Source organism: Trachemys scripta, chromosome 3, assembly GCF_013100865.1.
Source record: "Trachemys scripta elegans isolate TJP31775 chromosome 3, CAS_Tse_1.0, whole genome shotgun sequence".
Taxonomy (NCBI): domain Eukaryota; kingdom Metazoa; phylum Chordata; order Testudines; family Emydidae; genus Trachemys; species Trachemys scripta.
In genome coordinates this window covers 80,975,583-80,993,825 of record NC_048300.1, presented here as the reverse complement: position 1 = coordinate 80,993,825, position 18,243 = coordinate 80,975,583, and the positions used below count along the sequence as shown (strand labels likewise).

At 43.4% G+C, this 18,243-nt stretch overlaps 1 protein-coding gene across 5 annotated transcripts in view; it reads left to right on the top strand.

Annotated features, from left to right (window-relative positions):
• The first annotated feature begins 1,776 nt into the window (after positions 1 to 1,776).
• The window catches only part of KIF25 (kinesin family member 25), a 76,503-nt gene continuing 60,036 nt past the window's right edge, over positions 1,777 to 18,243 (top strand). Inside the window, exons 1-2 of one of the 5 annotated variants that reach the window (XM_034765199.1) lie at positions 1,777 to 2,209; positions 9,296 to 9,361. In XM_034765199.1, coding sequence (XP_034621090.1) covers positions 2,135 to 2,209; positions 9,296 to 9,361 — 141 coding nt within the window. In that variant the 5' untranslated portion in view covers positions 1,777 to 2,134. Of the gene's footprint in view, positions 2,210 to 3,591; positions 3,742 to 9,295; positions 9,362 to 17,543; positions 17,583 to 18,243 lie in introns of those variants that run through there. The other 4 variants (XM_034765196.1, XM_034765200.1, XM_034765197.1 and 1 more) reach the window with 4 other exon arrangements.

Genomic DNA, 18,243 nt, shown 5'->3' with positions numbered 1-18,243 from the left:
CATCACCTCTGTCTTGCTCAGGATCAGCTCCACCCAGCTGCAGTTCAACTGAGTAGTGTGGTCGTATATAGTGAAGGATAGGTAGAGCTGCTAGCACTCGAGTCCATGTCATCTGACCAATTCACCCAGTGGCTACATGTAGATGTTGAATGGAACTAGAGAGAAAATTGATCCCTGTGGAACTCTACAAGTGAGAAGCTTAGTGGCGGAGGTGCAGTTTCTCATCGGGTGTGTCCCTCCAGGAAGGATTCAGACCATTTAAGCACATTACCTTGGGCCCCTGCTACCTCCCTCAGATGAAACAACAGTATTGTATGGTCAACAGTGTTAAATACTACAGAGAGGTCCAGAAGAATGGCAATGGATGTCTGCCTTCTATCCACTGACAGGAAGAGATCATTCATCAGTGCCACTAAAGTGGTTCCAGTTCCATGTTTTGGCGTGAATCCAGATTGTGCCAGGTCTAGGATATTAGCTCCATTAAGATGAGCTTGAAGTTGGCCTTTGGCTAGTTTCTTTGAGTTTGGAGTTTTGTACCTATGGGCTTGTCAACACAAATGTTGAAGTCTCCCAGGATGACAAGTCTGGAGTATTTCACTACCATCACCAACAAGGTATCAGTGAGCTCTTTTATGAACACTTTAGTCTGTGTTGGTCTTTAATTGAACATAAAATCTATGTTAGCTGTGGCTCTGGTTTCTGTTGCCAGATGAGTTATGTCAAATGAACTTGTCTTACCTCAGGCACCTCTTTTGGATTTGATAAACTGCCACACAATGCTAGCTTCAAATGAACTGTGTCTTTATCTCCATAGCATACAACAACCCTGCATTTTACCGGGGAACGGGAAACCTGTAGGACTTAAAAAAAAAAAAAAAAAAATTGCTTTACAAACCTATTAGTTTTAGCATGCACTGCAGCACCTCATTTTACATACTGAGGAAAAGTGAGGGATCATAATCTGAAAGTATATTTTTTAATATCAGTTAACATCTTTCAATGTGCCATGACCAGAGCTTTTCCTGGTGTCATGCATATAGAGGCACAAATATGGGCTCTTTGTATGGGATGAGCTCCAAAACGTGAAAACTCCCAGTGCAGGACAGAGGGAGCTGTACTGATTTTTCACGGCACTACCCTCTCCCCGACCACAACACAGTGGTTGTGTGTATTATTGTAGGGGTGGTCTAGGAGCCCTAATCACTTTTCCACAGCGTGTAGCTCAAGGGCCCCGACCACCCCCACCTCCTCTCCAAGTCCTAACTCTAGGGAGGCAGCGGGGCTTCCCTCCAGGCGCACAGAACCACGGCATTTTAAACAGGCTCAAGCGCGCTCCCCACGGACACCCTCGAGGCCCAGCCTGTGCTCGAACTCTCCCTTTCCCTGCCCCGGGGAAGACAAGGGCCCGTTTCTTGTTTCCAGGGGGCGAGCTGCCGTTCTCCTGTCCCCCCAGGCTGCTGCAGGAGCGGGGCTCCCAATCCGACCGCCAGCACTAGGGCAGCCGCACCTCCACGCGACGCCCCCTGCTCCCGCCATTCAGCTCGGGGCACCTGCTCCCACGTGCGCCGCCGGGCAGCTGGTGGGCACGCGCTTCAAGCTACCGTACGGCCCACCGCTCCAGAGCGCGTGCGCTGCAGAACTTAGGCGAAGGCGGGCACGCTGCCCTGCCTGCGAGGAAGGCGCCATCGTCCCGCCTCCCTCCCCCCCCTCCCATTGGATTGGCAGGCTGCGGCTGTCACTCATGACGGAGCAGAGAGCAAGTTCCGTGGAACAGGTTCGGTTGAGCGGAGGCCGAGCGTCTCAAGTGTCCTTTCCTAATCCCTGCCCTCAGTCCCTGCGTGGCGCTCTCCGCCGCTGCCCCATCGAGGGCCTTGGCAGACGCTCCCTAACGCTTGTCAGTGAACACTCGGAGAGCGCCCTGGTATTGTCACACACTCCCTGGCCCTCCTCCAGCCAATCGGAGTCTTTGCCTAGTGCGGCGGGCGGGCGGACAAGCGTTGTCTCCGTAGCAACCGAAGCGAAGCTCCGTCCCAGCATCTGATTGGTCGATTCAAAGTGATTCTTTGCGCGAGGTGGGGGTTGTTGGGTGCGCGCAGCGGGACCGCGCGGTGCCGGCGGCAGGACGGGAGAGAGGATGCGGCCGGATGGCGGGATCAGCCCGAGCTTCGTGGCCCAGCAGCGGATCCGGCAGCTGGAGCAGAAGCTGCGAGTGAGTGCGGACCGCGTTCGGGGCAGGGGCAATGCTGCGGGAGGAACCGATGGCCCTGCCCCCTTTCTTGCAGGGGGTTGGGCCGTCCTTAGTGCGTCATGGCAGTGACGTCATCGCCGCCGCCCCGCCCCGCACGCTGCAGAGAGCTGGTTGAGGTGCTGGGGCGGGGAGGAGCGGTTGTGCCCCTGCACCGTCCGCTTGGGTCCGTTTCCGGTCATAGGGCTTTAAAAATCGTAAATTTCATGATTTCAGCAATTTAAATCTGAAATTTCACAGTGTTGTAATTGTCGGGATCGTGACCCCAAAAAGGAGTCGGGGGGGGGTCGTGCTACTGCTGCCCTTACTTCTGCACTGCTGCTGGTGGCAGCGCTGCCTTCAGAGCTGGGCAGCTGGAGAGCGGCGGCTGCTGGCCGGGATCCCAGCTCTGAAGGCAGAGCCACCGCCGGCAGCAGTGCAGAAGTAAGGGTGGCCCGGGTAGGGTATTGCTACCCTTACTTCTGCGCTGCTGCTGGCCGGGCATTACTAGGGTTTCCAACCCTCAGGATTGGCTTGGAATCAGCATCAATCTCCTGGTGACTATTGAAAGCAATCCGGAGATTTTAATAGGATATTTAAAGAAAATGATGTTGCGTCATGTTGGAAAGAAAATTCTCTTGGAATAGCTTCAGTCAGAGTTGGTAACCCTAGGCAGCACCTTCAGAGCTGGGCACCCAGCCAACAGCTGCCGCTCTCTGGTTGCCCAGCTATGAAGGCAGCGCAGAAGTAAGGGTGGCAATAACCACAACTCTCCCCCCCCCCAAATAACCTTGTGACCTCCCTGCAACTCCCTTTTGGGTCAGGACCCCCAAATTGAGAAACACTGGTCTCCCCTGTGAAATCTGTATAGTACAGTATAAGGTAAAAGCACACACAAAAAAACAGATTTCATGGGGGGAGTGTGACAAAGGGTAGATTTTCCCTTGTTATGTTGTATGTGAGCCTATGTGAGTTTTACTGTTTATTGTGTGCCTCAGTTTCCCTGTGTGCTTCACCAATACCTCGGGGTGAGAACAGGGGTGTGTGACTTTGGCTGAAACTTCTGGGGCAGGTGAGGCTTCTCCAGATGCCTGCACATATGCTATGACTGGTGCCCTTCAGAACCTGAGACCCAGGAGAGGGGATGCGACCAGGTGACTCTTTGCCCGGGAAGTGACATAAAGAAGGAGGAGGAGGCACAATGGAGGGTGTCTGAGGTCAGGTCGCTGGAAGTTGGCATTCTGCTTGGGGGGACTGGAAGAGGGGGAGTCCAGGGCGTCTGGCCCAGGACTCCCCAAAATGGACTTGGCTGAAAGTCACTGATTTCTGTGCTAACAAGTTCTGTGCTACACTGTGTTCCTGTCAACTAATAAACCCTTCTGTTCTACATGCTGGCTGAGAGTCACTGCTGACTGCAGAGCTGGGGTGCAGCGTCCTCTGGCTTTCCCAGGAGCCCCGCCCGGGTGGACTTTCTGCGGGAAGCGTTCGGTATGGAAGGGGATGCTGAATGCTCTGAGGTCAGATCCAGGAAGGTCAAAGCTGTATAAGTTACTTGCCCTGGCAACAGTATGCTCAGAGAAAGGAGGCATGCTCCCCCAGAGTCCTGGCTGTCTTCATACAGAGTTCCAGAACATTGCCCCAGTGACTTTGTCACAGGGAGACCAGGTTTCATGGACCATGATACGTTTTTTATGACCGTGAATTTGGCCGGGCCCTAGTCATGGGGGAGGATGAAGGAGAAAACAGGCAGGGGACTAAAGGTGATGGGGCAATAAGGAAGGGCCCAGAGGGGGTGTGCAGCAGAGAGCCCCTAATCTTCCCCACCATCCCGCGAGGCCCTAGGGAGCCAATGGCACCGCCCAGGGGAGCTTCTCCTGGAGACCAGATCGAACAAGGGAATGCAAATAAGCCTCACAGTTGCAGACCCCCCCATCCAGTTTCTTGCTGCTGCAGGGGTAGATGACCAGGGTGCTGCAACCTGACACATCCTATATAGGTGTGCACCAGAGTCTCCCTCTCGCTGCAAAAGGGGCAGGTGTCAGGGGAGTTTGTGAACCGCATCAGGCAAACACCTGTGCTTGCAGCCCCATGGAGGAGCTGCCAACTAATATCCCAGATGGGCTGTGGAGCTGGAAGCCATGGCAATACCACTCAACGATGCACCCACCACAAGGAGCTGGGGCAAGGGAGTAGCTCTTGGGCATCTCTGTGGTCTCCCCGGTGCTGCTGCTCACTGGCCCATGGTACTATGTCCCCTGCTGGGCCTGGCCATGGGCAGCCTGGTTCAGCTGGATGGTCCTGGGGGTCAGGGCCCATGTTGGGAGAGGAGTTACGTGTTCCTGCCCCAAGTTCCACCTGTTCAGGGCACCAAGACAAGATGTTGCTCACAGCAGGATTGTGCAGATGTTCAAATATGCGCCATGGGCTTTGCCGTGCTCCAGGGTGCCGCAGCTGTTGTGTGCTGGGACACATCTATGGGCAGAGCTGCACTAAGTTATAAACATATGCCTGGCAGTCTGCTCCCAGAATCATGTGATAAGATCAGAACCTCATTTTCCATTACAAGATAATGTTTCTACCCCTCCTAGTTGCTAAGAAAAGCTTGAAAACAGCCTGAATGTGATCAGTGCTGTGATGTCTGCCTGACTCTGTAGATGCCTGCAGCAGGGAGAAGAGCACTAGGCACTAGAGTCGTGGAAGATGCTACCTGGCCTCTTACTCACCACCAAAACAGATAAGGCTGCTCATGCTCTGGAGTGTCCTCGGATGCTCAGATTGAGAAGCCCCACTAAGTATTGTAGGATTAATTCCCCTTTGATGGGGCTCAGATGCATTACAGCCTTTTGTTTCCGAGGATCAGTTTGAGGACTTGGGGGGAAATGGTGACCATCATCCAAGCACGTTCCATTTGTGACACCCCAAAATGAGCTGTCATTCTTGGCAGATTGTGCTTATGTATGTTTTATACTCATCCTTTTCCCTTTCTACATGCTTTGAGTAGCAGTGAAATAATTTAAATGTTGGCGTTGATAAATATCATTGGACATCTGAGCTAGGATCACAATTAAAATATATATACCAAAATTAAAATATAATATTGAATCCATGCTGAGACCTTGAGAAACTTCTGATTCCCCAGATAATATTCCTTTTCAGCATCTTCTGGCAATCGGAAAAGAGCAACATGATCTGCTTTCCCAACCCATTTTGGCTGTGTAGAAAAGAACCCCTTGTGGTTCCAAAATTGGGAAATTTTCTTTGTGTCTGCAATGCTTACTTCTCTGCACTACCAGGAAAGTATAATCTGTACAGATCCTTGAAATACAAGATTGGGTTCATGGCTGTTCTTCCTGTAAACAGTAATGAACATAAGAACAGCCACACTGGGTCAGACCAAAGGTCCATCTAACCCAGTATCCTGTCTTCCAACAGTGGCCGGTGCCAGGTGCCCTAGAGGGACAACATTCTCTGGCAAGAAGTTCCACAGATTGACTGTGCATTGTGTGAAAAAATACTTCCTTTTGTTTGTTTTAAACTTGCTGCCTATTAATTTCATTTGGTGGCCCCTAGTTCTTGTGTTATGAGAAGGAGTAAATAAAACTTCCTTATTTACTTTCTCCACATCAGTCTTGATTTTATAGACCTTTATCATATCCCCCCTTAGTTGTCTCTTTTCCAAGCTGAAAAGTCCCACTCTTATTAATCTCTCCTCATATGGCAGCCGTTTCATACTCCTAATCACTTTCATACCCCTAATCACAGCTATCTTTGAGACATCACCAACTTCCTGAGGAAACTACAATGCATTGGTGATCTTCCTGAAAACACAGTCCTAGCCACCATGGATGTAGAAGCACTTTACACGAATATTCCACATGAGGATGGATTACAAGCTGTAAGGAGCAGTATCCCTGATGAGGCCACAGCATGCCTGGTGGCTGAGCTTTGTGACTTTGTCCTCACCCACAACCATTTCAGATTTGGGGACAACTTATACCAGGGGTAGGCAACCTATGGCACGGGTGCCAAAGGCGGCATGCAAGCTGATTTTCGGTGGCCCTCACACTGCCCGGGTCCTGGCCACTGGTCCAGGGGGCTCTGCATTTTAATTTAATTTTAAATGAAGCGTCTTAAACATTTTTAAACCCTTATTTACTTTACATACAACAATAGTTTAGTTATATATTATAGACTTATAGAAAGAGATCTTCTAAAAACGTTAAAATGTATTACTGGCACGCGAAACCTTAAATTAGAGTGAATAAATGATGACTCGGCACAGCACTTCTGAGAGGTTGCCGACCCCTGACTTATACCTTCAAGTCAGCGGCACTGCTATGGGTACCCACATGGTCCCACAGTATGCCAACTTTTTTATGGCTGACTTAGAACAACACTTCGTCAGCTCTCGTCCCCTAGCGCCTCTCCTCTACTTGCGTTACATTGATGACATCTTCATCATATGGACCCACGGAAAGGAGGCCCTTGAAGAATTCCACCTGGATTTCAACAATTTCCACCCCACCATCAACCTCAGCCTGGACCAGTCCACGCAAGAGATCCACTTCCTGGACACTACAGTGCAAATAAGTGATGGTCACATAAAAACCACCCTATACCAGAAACCTACTGACCCCTACACTTACCTACATGCCTCCAGCTTCCATCCAGGACACATCACACGATCCATTGTCTACAGCCAAGCCCTAAGATACAACCGAATTTGCTCCAATCCCTCAGACAGAGACAAACACCTACAAGATCTTTATCAAGCATTCTTAAAACTACAATACCCACCTGGGGAAGTGAGGAAACAGATTGACAGAGCGAGATGGGTACCCAGAAATCACCTACTACAGGACAGGGCCAACAAGGAAAATAACAGAACACCACTGGCCATCATGTACAGCCCCCAGCTAAAACCTCTCCAGCGCATTATCAATAATCTACAACCTATCCTGGAAAACGATCCCTCACTCTCACAGACCTTGGGAGGCAGGCCAGTCTTCGCTAACAGACAACCCCTAACTTGAAGCAAATACTCACCAGCAACTACACACCACACCATAGAAACACGAACCCAGGAACCAATCCCTGTAGCAAACCTCGTTGCCTGCTCTGTCTCCCTATCTACTCTAGTGACACCATCAGAGGACCCAACCACATCAGCCACACCATCAAGGGCTCATTCACCTGCACGTCTACTAATGTTATATATGCCATCATGTGCCAGCGATGCCCCTCTGCCATGTACATTGGCCAAACCAGTCAGTCCCTATGTAAAAGAATAAATGGACACAAATCGGACATCAGGAATGGTAACATACAAAAGCCAGTAAGTGAACACTTCAATCTCCCTGGACATTCTATAAGAGATTTAAAAGTAACTATTCTTGAACAAAAAAACTTCAGAAACAGATTTCAAAGAGAAACAGCAGAATTAAAATTCATTTGCAAATTTAACACCATTAATTTGGGCTTGAATAGGGACTGGGAGTGCCTGGTTCATTACAAAAGCAGCTTTGCCGCTCCTGGAATTGACACCTCCTCATCTATTATTGGGAGTGGACTACATCCACCCTTATCAAATTGGCCCTGCCAACACTGGTTCTCCACTTGTGAAGTAACTTCTCTTCCGTTCTCTTCATGTGTCATTATATAATGCCTGCATCTGTAATTTTCACTCCATGCATCTGAAGAAGTGAGGTTTTTTACCCACGAAAGATTATGCCCAAATAAATCTGTTAGTCTTTAAGGTACCCCCGGACTCCTTGTTGTTTTTGTGGATACAGACTAACACAGCTACCTCCTGATCCTAATCACTTTTGTTGCCTTTTTCTGAACCAATTCCAATATATCTTTTTTGAGATGGGGAGACCACATCTGCACGCAGTATTCAAGATGTGGGCCTACCATAGATTTATATAGAGGCAATATGATACTTTCTGTCTTATTCCCTTTTTTAATGATTTCCAACATTCTGTTCGCTTTTTTGACTGCGGCTGCACATTGAGTGGATGTTTTCAGAGAACTATCCACAATGATTCCAAGATCTCTTTCTTGAGTGGTGGTAGCTAATTTAGACCCCATCATTTTATATATTGAATTTCATTTGCCATTTTGTTGCCCAGTCAACCAGTTTTGAGAGATCCTTTTGTAGTTCGTCACAGTCTGCCTAGGACTTAACTATCTTGAGTAGTTTTGAATCATCTGCAAATTTTGCCACCTCATTGTTTACCTCTTTTTCCACCTCACTGTTTACTCCTTTTTCCAGATCATTTATGAATATGTTAAATAGGACTGGGCCCAGTACAGACCCCTTGGGGACACCATTATTTACTGTCTCCATTCTGAAGACTGACTATTTATTCCTACCCTTTGTTTCCTATCTTTTAACCAGTTACCAATCCATGAAAGAACCTTCCCTCTTATCCCATGACTGCTTACTTTGCTTAAGATGACTAAGACTAGACTAAGGGTTCTCAATCTGGGGATCGTGAGCGGGCTCCAGTCATCCTCCTTTTTTTTACCCTTTTCATTATTTTTAAAAATAGTCTCTGCAATCATAATGCTAGAAATATCTTGAAAAGGAGAGCTGAGCTTTAACTGATGCAGTGATGCCTGCATAAATCTGCAGACATCCTGAAACAATAGCTCAGGGATTTTCAACCTAGGGGGCATCGCACCCAGCAGAGTTGCAAACAGATGTCATGGTGTCGTAAACACCCGCTCTTCCCCAAGCTGCTAAACCAGCTAGGTTGGAAGGGAGTACCAGTATGGGAAAGTAGGTCTCAATACTGAAAAAAGGTAAGAACCAGTAACTAGACAATCTAATAAATGGAAATTATTTATTCTAAGTGGTTATAAAAATGTATATTAAGGTAAAATATATTAATGAAAGTTTATTATACCACACCAACTTCTTACACTGCAATAGTCGTGCTGCTGAATAATAAGTGCATGATTGTCAAAAGATTATTGGTCTGACTACATTCAGAAATTATTATTTCAGTTTTATTGCTGAGGGTGAGGATGCGGAATCTAGCCTATCAGTTGTTGTTGTTTTTTCAGGCTAAAGAAGAAAGAATAGTTGTGCTGGAAACAGAAAATGCTCTTCTTCATCTGAAACTTGCAGAGGTAATTATTTTGTCCATGCTTAATCTCTTGTAAAGCGGGTGGAGATGTATCCAGGTTGTTTGTGAGTTGGAGCTAAAACCCACCACCTAAAAAAAGAAGTTGGAATCCTTTTTCTCCTTTTCAAATTGTGTCATATTCCTGTGGAGTAAACTTTCGAAGGACAGGGCACAGCTCATTTTTTGTGAGCACAAATTTTTGCTGGCAAAATTTTCACATTTTCTTTAATCGCAGGTGCAAATCAGGTAATCAGAAGTGCAAATACTAGAATACTTGCCTGTAATTTCATGCCTTCAAAAATGAACTGAGGGAGTTAAACATGCATGCCAAATTTGAGAACTTTCACACTGAATTATCTTATTTCTGCTTGCAGTTGAACTGGACGTGCAAAATGTAAGTGCAAATTTTGGGGGTGCAGTTTACACCCACAAAAAGGAAGCCACTCTTTTCAAATATTTGGCCATAAGTAGGTTTCAGGAACCTGCATTTTATAATTAATGGGCTTATCAAAGCTGCTCTATTCAGTGTCTTCATATTTGTGTACATGTGTGTCTTGTGTTGGAGGGAGTAAAGCAAAATGTCATATAAGCAGTTAGAAAAACCTAGCTATGGCTAAACTAACCCACTTTCTTTCATCGTACCACTGATCAGAAGGGACAACTATTTCTGGAGCAATTATTGAAATAATGAGCAGTCCTCATAAATACTGTAATATTTTGCCTCTTCAAATCTGGGTCTCTAGAGATTAAAAGAAATTTGAGCAGTTGTTCGTTGTGCAAGACCAGGACTGGCTGTGTGGATTAGAGGTAATAGTGACTGTCAGTTGAGACGTTCTAATCCCGGCTGAGTCATTAAATCGCTGTGTGACCTCAGGAAAGCCACTTGCCCTCACTGTGTCTTGGTTAACTCTGCTGGATGAAATTGGGTTTGATTAAAAAAATAAGAAGTCCTGACTGCAAGCCAGATGGTGCATCTGAGCTGACTTTTGCTGGGTACACAAAAGAATACTGTACTTTTTTCAGCGAAATATATTTTTATTGTCTTTTGTAGCATTTAGTGAAGGTATTCTTAGGAATTTGAACTGACCTTTTGATCTCAAGCATACAATATGGAGACCATTCTAGATAGTAAGATGCATCAGAGGGAAGAATGTGTCTTGTAAACAAGATACCCTCCTCCAGAGCCAAAGCCAGTATGAGGACTTGTCTACATGATGTTTAGTCTGCACCGGAGAGTTTTATATTTTAGTTTGCACTACTGTGTCATGCATTAACTGGCCCATGTGGCCCTTGCTGGCTCACACTGGAAGTTTACTGGTGTGCATTAATGCACTCCTGTTTCAAACCATACTATATTAACGTGCACTGGGGAACTTTTAGTGTGTGCCAGCAGAGTCTACCCGGGTCAGTTAGTGCAGGACACGCTAACAGAGACTAAAATTTACACTCCTCTTCTGTGGACTAAAGCATTATGTAGAAAAGACTAAGTTTTTCAATATTCTGCCTGTAGGGCTAATCAAGCAGGCAGTCTGTCACAAATCTAGATATTGCTGCTAGAAAAATCCATTCCAGAGTTTCACTTGTTAACTGCCAAATATACTGTGTGGCTGGAGGAGATAAAGATATATGGGGAGCACCCTGAATGCACCACAAGCAGGAGGAATCATTGCCAGTGGTTTCTGACAATCAAAATATCTTTTTACTTAACCGTCTTAACAGAAATGCAAGTACAAAGCTATGTATAGAAAAATATAATATAATCTGTGGTCACGGGTGGAAGGGACCACTGTTTCGGTCTTACAACTTGAATATCCTTCCCCTTTTTCCCCATTTTACTTTTTCTTCCCCTAATACAAAAGCCCCCAGTAGAGCTGGTGCAAATATTTAAACCCTCATGGAAATTTTCAGGGAAAATAAAAGATTTTTTTTTTTTCCTTTTTTTTTTTTTTTTGAGGTTTTCATGGAAATTCTCCGTGGGAAATTTTGAGTGTTCAGTGGTTTTGGCTGAAAACTACCAGATTTTTGCCAAAAATGTAAGTTGTAGTGCTTAATGGGAGTTGCAGCTTGTTCTTTGTCCCCATTCTCCTCTGTGGGCCAGGATCGCCAGCTGGACTACAGCTCCCATGATGCACCAGAGTCTCCCTTTTTTGGTGAGGGGAAGCTGTGCAACATGGAGTCGCTGGTTGTGGTGCATTATGGGAGAGCAATGCCCATTTTTGGCCAAAGTCTTTTGAGGAAAAAAGGAAAATTTCTGCAGAAAGCAGACACTTTTCATGAAAAACATTGTTTTACTGAAACCCCAGCCCTACCCCCATGTCACTTTTACTCTTTGACTGGAGTCTTAAGAAACCATCAGTGCCACTCCTTTGAGTTAAATGTTGGCCTGTCCAGTGCACTGGCCCAGAGGCATAAAGGGATGCAAGCACCCTTGTGCCAGCTGTCTGCATCGTAGGCAGCAATGTGGGCTTTGCAAAGTGGCTACTGACCCTCTTTTGCTCAGGTGGTTTGGTTGGGAGTATAGTGACACCTCCATTCCCACCCTGCACCAGCCAGCATGGAGAAGCTTCTACATTGGATATAGATTTGATGAAGTTTGCTCATCCTGGGAGCAGTGGGCTAACAAGGAGGGAGGTTGTGGCTCTCTGAGCCACAGGACTATCTACACACAAACTTGTGCTGGGTTTAAATAAGCAGGTTTAGTTAAACCATGGACCCTTGTGAGTGAACACACTATCTTAAACCTGTTTGTATTGGTTTCTTTTGCACCACAAATAAATTGATACAAACTAGATTTAAATCACTTTAAGGGTGTCTACCTTCACAGCACATTGATTCAATTGAATTGGCTAAAAATCACACAATATGCTGCCCTTTATCTGCCCCTTACTTAGGACTTGGTGGTGATGGGGGACTTCAACTACCTAAACATCTGTTGCAAAAATAACACAGCAGGGCACAGATTATCCAATAAATTATTGGAATGTATTGGAGACTTTTTTTTTTATTTCGGAAGGTGGAAAAAACCACTAGAGGAGAAGTTAGATTTGATTTTGACAAATAGAGAGGAACTGTTTGAGAATTTGAAAGTAGAAGGCAACTTGGGTGAAAGTGATCATGAAATGATAGAGTTCATGATTCTAAGGATGGTAGGAGGGAAAACAGCACAATAAAGAAAATGAATTTCAAAAAGGCAGACTTTAGCAAACTCAGGGAGTTGCTAGGTAAGATCCCTTGGGAAGCAAATCTTGGAGGAAAAAGAGTTCAAGAGAGTTGGCAGTTTTTCAAAGAGACATTATTAAGGGCACAAGAGTAAATTATCCCACTGTGTAGGAAAGATAGGAAGTATGGCAAGAGACCACCCTGGTTTAATCAGGAGATCTTCAATGATCTGAAACTCAAAAAAGAATCCTACAAAAAGTGGAAACTAGGTCAAATTACAAAGGATAAATATAAACAAATAACACAGGTATGTAGGACAAAATTAGAAAAGCCAATGCACAAAACGAGGTTGAACTAGCTAGCAACATAAAGGGTAATAAGAAAACATTCTACAAATACCTTAGAAGCAAGAGGAGGACCAGGGACAGAGTAGGCCCCTTACTCAACGAGGGGAGGAAACAATAATGAAAAATGTGAAAATGGCAGAAGTGCTACATGATTTTTTTGTTTGTTTCAGTTTTTATCAAAAAGGTTAGTAGCAATTGGATGTCTAACATAGTGAATACCAGTGAAAATGAAGGTATGATCAGAGGCTAAAATAGGGAAAGAACAAATTAAAAATTACTTAGACAAGTTAGATGTTTTTAAGTCAACAGAGCCTGATGAAATATATCATAGAATACTCAAGAAGCTGACTGTAGAGATATCTGAGCCATTAGAAAATATCTTCAAAAAGTCATGGAAGACAGGAGATATTCCAGAGGACTGAAAAAAGGCAAATACCATGCCAATCTATAAAAGGGGTAATAAGGACAACCTAGGGAATTGCAGGCCAGTCAGCTTAACTTCAGTACCCGGAAAGATAATAGAGCAAATAATTAAGCAATCAATTTGCAGACAACTAGAAGATAATAATGTGATAAGTAGCAGTCAGCATGGATTTGTCAAGAACAAATCATATCAAAGCAACCTAATAGCTTTCCTTGACAGAGTAACAAACCTTGTGGATAGGAGGGAAGCGTAGATATGGTATATCTTGACTTTAGTAAGACTTTTGATACTGTCTCCTATGACCTTCTCATAAACAAACTCAGGAAGTGCAAACTAGATGGAGCTACTGTAAGGTGGGTACATAAAGGGTTGGAAAACCATTCCCAGAGAATAGTTATCAGTGGTTCACAGTCAAGCTGGAAGGGCATTTCAAGTGAGGTCCTACAGAGATCAGTTCTGGATCTGGTTCTGCTCAATATCTTCATCAATGACTCAGGGTACGTCTTCACTACCCGCCGTATCAGCGGGTAGCAATCGATTTATCCGGGATCGATATATCGCGTCTTGTTAAGACGCATTATATCGATCCCCGAACACGCTCACAGTCGACTCCGGAACTCCACCAGAGCGAGCGGCAGTAGCGCAGTCAATGGGGGAGCCGCGACCGTCGATCCCGCGCCGTGTGGACCCCGGGTAATTTAATCCAAGATACTTCGACTTCAGCTACGCTATTTGCGTAGCTGAAGTTGCGTATCTTGGATTGATTTCCCCCTCCCCCCCTCCCCAGTGTAGACCAGCCTTAGATAAAGGCACAAAGGGTACATTTATAAAGTTTGCGGATGATACCAAGCTGGGAGGGGTTGCAAATGATCTGGATAAACTGGAGAAATGATCTGAAGTAAATAGGATTAAATAAAGACAAATGCAAAGTACTCCACTTAGGAAGGAATAATCAGTTGCACACACACAAAATGGGAAATGGTTGCTTAGAAAGGAGTATTGCGGAAAGGGATCTGGGAGTCATAGTGGATCACAAGCTAAATATGAGTGAACAGTGTAACAATGCTGCAAAAAAAGCAAACATCATTCTGGGATATATTAACGGGAGTGTTGTAAGCAAAACACAAAAAGTAATTCTTCCCCTCTACTCTGCGCTGGTTAGGCCTCAACTGGAATATAGTTTCAAGAAAGAGGTGGACAAATTGGGGAAAGTCCAGAGAAGAAAAACAAAAATGATTGGGTCCTGTTTTCTAGATCTTTATGAGGGAAGGCTGAAAAAAATGGGCTTGTTTAGTCTGGAGAAGAGAAGACTGAGGGAGGGGACATGATAATAGTTTTCAAGTACATAAAAGGTTATTACAAGGAGGAAAAATTGTTCTCTTTAAATTCTGAGGACAGGACAAGAAGCAATGGGCTTAAATTGCAGCAAGGGCAGTTTAGGTTGGACATTTGGAAAAACTTTCTAATTGTCAGTGGTTAAGCACTGGAATAAATTGCCTTGAGAGGTTGTGGAATCTTCATCATTGGAGATTTTTAAGGGCAGGTTAGACAAACACCTCTCAAGGATGGGCTAGATAATACTTAGTCCTGCTTTGAGTGCAGGGGACTGGACTAGACCTCTCGAGGTCCCTTCCAGTCCTATGATTCTATGGAAAAGCCACAATTTAGTCCTCTGTGTTTTTTCCTAATCAATCATGTTTTTAATAACCTTACTATTTTGCCAGCATTGCACTGGAGCGGTCATTTTTGAATAGCATAGAAAATTGAATTCTCTTCCACTAAAAAACAAAACAAAATAAACGTTTCTTCTAAATGTTTCTTATTTTTGCTTGAACCATATACGTGGAGGGATATACTCAGTAGAAAAAATATTATAAAATATTAGTTCTTTACTGGTATTGTTGTTAATATCTTAAATTATTAAAACTGAAAATTTAAAAACTGTGTATTAGTTTATTTTATTACTTCATGCAGTTTGCTTTTGTTTGCCACCTACTAGGGCCCTGATCCTGCAGTTACTTCCATGAGGACACCTAGGTCTGCAAGCATGGATCTATTGGGGCCACATTTTGCACAATGCAAGTAAACTGGTCAGTTTCTCTCTATTTGTAGTCTGTTTTACTTTCAGCTTCTCCTGGCCTAACACAATCCTACAAATTCTGGGTGGCAAACACTTCAGGGGAATGATAAATCCAAAGAGGAAACTATTTGCATAGAAAAGGTCATGGGAGTATTGATAATAAAGATAAAACCTGAGTGAAATTGAATAGAAGCTGACTATAAAGAAAAAGTGAAACTGACCAAACCACTTTTATTGTCCACCCTGAGAAAAATAGAAAAAGCAAAACAAGGAGAATTAATAGCAAAAATTTAAATTAAATGTTTAAAATGCTCTTAATTTTAATAACCTCAAACATTCTGAATAACATAGCCCCAAATCCTGCAAAGACTTATTCATGTGCTTAATTTTGCACATGAGTAGTCCCATTTACTTCAGTAGGACTATATATGTGCATTTAGTGAAGCACATGCATAAGTGTTTGCAAAAATGGCACTTAAGAGATTTGAATCCTGGGAGTCCTTTTATAAAATAGACTAAAAGAAAAAATGCCATGTAATCAGTAGATAGGAGCGGTCACAATTTCTGGCTAATCAAGTCTATAATAAAAATATGAATTTATAAAATACCTTGTGTGCATCTCATAGACAATCATGCAGCTTTCATTCTACTATATTTCTAGTGTCAGGTAACCTTTTTCAAAAAGTTCTGACCTGCTGTACTTTAGGTAGTGCTTAAAGACTGGATGACTTTCAGATCAAAAAACCTTGTGAGTATCCTTTTAAATATTAACATAGAAAGATTTGTGCTAAGATATGGAGGAATGAAGATTTTCTGATGGGGTATTTCTAAGCTGGAGTTTTATATTTACCTGCATTTTCTGAGCACTCTCAAAAGAGGAGTCAACCCTTCAAAATGCAGGAGAATCTCTCTCTGCCTCCCATATTACTTGTTGCTCCCAATTGTTTACATGTAAAAAGAATAATTGATTACAGTGATTTGAGAGTACTAGTAAAGGTGAAAAGTTAGGTGATCTTCTGTTCCAGTAGTTGTCGAACTGTGGTGCATGGAGTCCTTAGAGAGGGGGGAAAGCTGGGAAAGCATGGGCCCAGATTCTCAAAGGTATTTAGACACCTAACATCCGTTGGAATTAGACACCTTAATACCTTTGAGGATTTGGGCTGTTAGTTCTTATTCTCCTCCTTGTTGCCAGTTATTAAATTTAATTAAAATAAGATTTTTTAAAATATTAAATATTTCCCTGCCTTCCTTTATCGTGTAAGCAATTGTAGCTGCTCCAGGGATGTTATGTGTTTGGGTGGATCCTCCTATTTCATTATTGCAATCCTGAATAGGAGGTGTTCTGCTCTGGAAGACAATTTTTCTATTAATATGTGGTCCATACTATGAAAAAGTTTTGAGAACCTCACCCTGCTTGGATAAGTACAAGATTTTTTTGGAGAGCATAAATCATTCTTATTTATGTTTTTGTTTTGTTTTGACAACAGAAGTTCACTGAGCATCATGTTGCTCTTGTTGTCTTCCGTGTGTCAGCTGTAATTGAATCTTTGGTTCCACAATAACTGTCATGGCAAATTAACTGAATTAAATCAATCCACTGTCTCACTGGATTTAGTTCTTTATTGTCACTAGAAGTGGTGTTATTGCACTCTATCCTGCTATCTTAATTTAAACAACTGGGAACTGCAGCCACAACTCATTTATAGATTGAATTAACTGGAAAGCAAGTTCCATGGTAGATACCAGTGCACTTTAGAAATAAGAAAGAAGAGTACAAATGCTAGTTAAGAATTGACAGGTGTCAACAGGTTATGGGGGGGAATTGAAATAAGACATGTTAGCTAGCTTTAGTGGTGCCAAGATGCCTGTAAACAAGGGTGATGACTGAAAAGTGCTTGTTTTTTTATATTATGCGGGATATTGCTCTGCAGAATTTCATAATTCTCTGCATAGATTTCATTTTCTAGTGATCTTCAATATAATAAATGTTGTAGTTTCAGTTCAGTTACAAAATCCATTTTCTTCTTCTAGCTTTTGGATTAAGTTTACACTTTTAGATTTTTGATATTAATTATTCTATACATCCCAAAAAAAATTGGTTTGGCCACTTTAAACTGAGGGCCTAGTGTACCAGTGTATTATTTGATGATTACACAAATATCACTCCTCTGATTTCAGTGGAGTTCTGCTGGTGTAAAACTGGAGTATCACAATGGTAAGTCAAGGTCTGAGTATTTAAATTGCTTCAATAAAAATGAAAATCCAAGGGAAATATAACCCAATGTAAAACACAACTGAAATAATAGTAGGAAGGTGTTTATAGTAACATAAGCCTGGCAATTCAGAGAGTAGGCTGAAACACCTTCTTTAACCTATTCCATTGTGCCTGTGGACTTCAGAACATATTGTATGATTTTTAATGTCATCTGCTAATTGACAAACCCTGCAATAATTAGCCCTCTTGTTTGGGATTAGAAAAGAAGAGCATTACAGCCTTCACTCCCATTTTTTAGTTTTAGTTTTATTTGTTTATGGTCTTTAATATTTCATTTTCATAGTTTGAAGGAAAACTATTGTAAAATTTGGTGACTTGTATTAACTCCTCCGCGCCCCCCCCCCCCCCCCAAAAAAAAAAAGATGATGGAGCATTGTCTTTTTATCCGTAATGGATAAAAAAATAATCTTCAGTTATTTTTTAAAGTATGGTTTTCACAGACTGATCTTTTTTCACTACTGCAAATATGGAATATACTGTATTAAGAGATGGCATTTGGGTGCCTGTGTTCTACTCCCTGGCTGGTTCTACTGTAGAAATCTCCTATGTTAGACCAAAACATACACTTACAGAGTTGTGAATCTTCAAAGTGACATTCTCC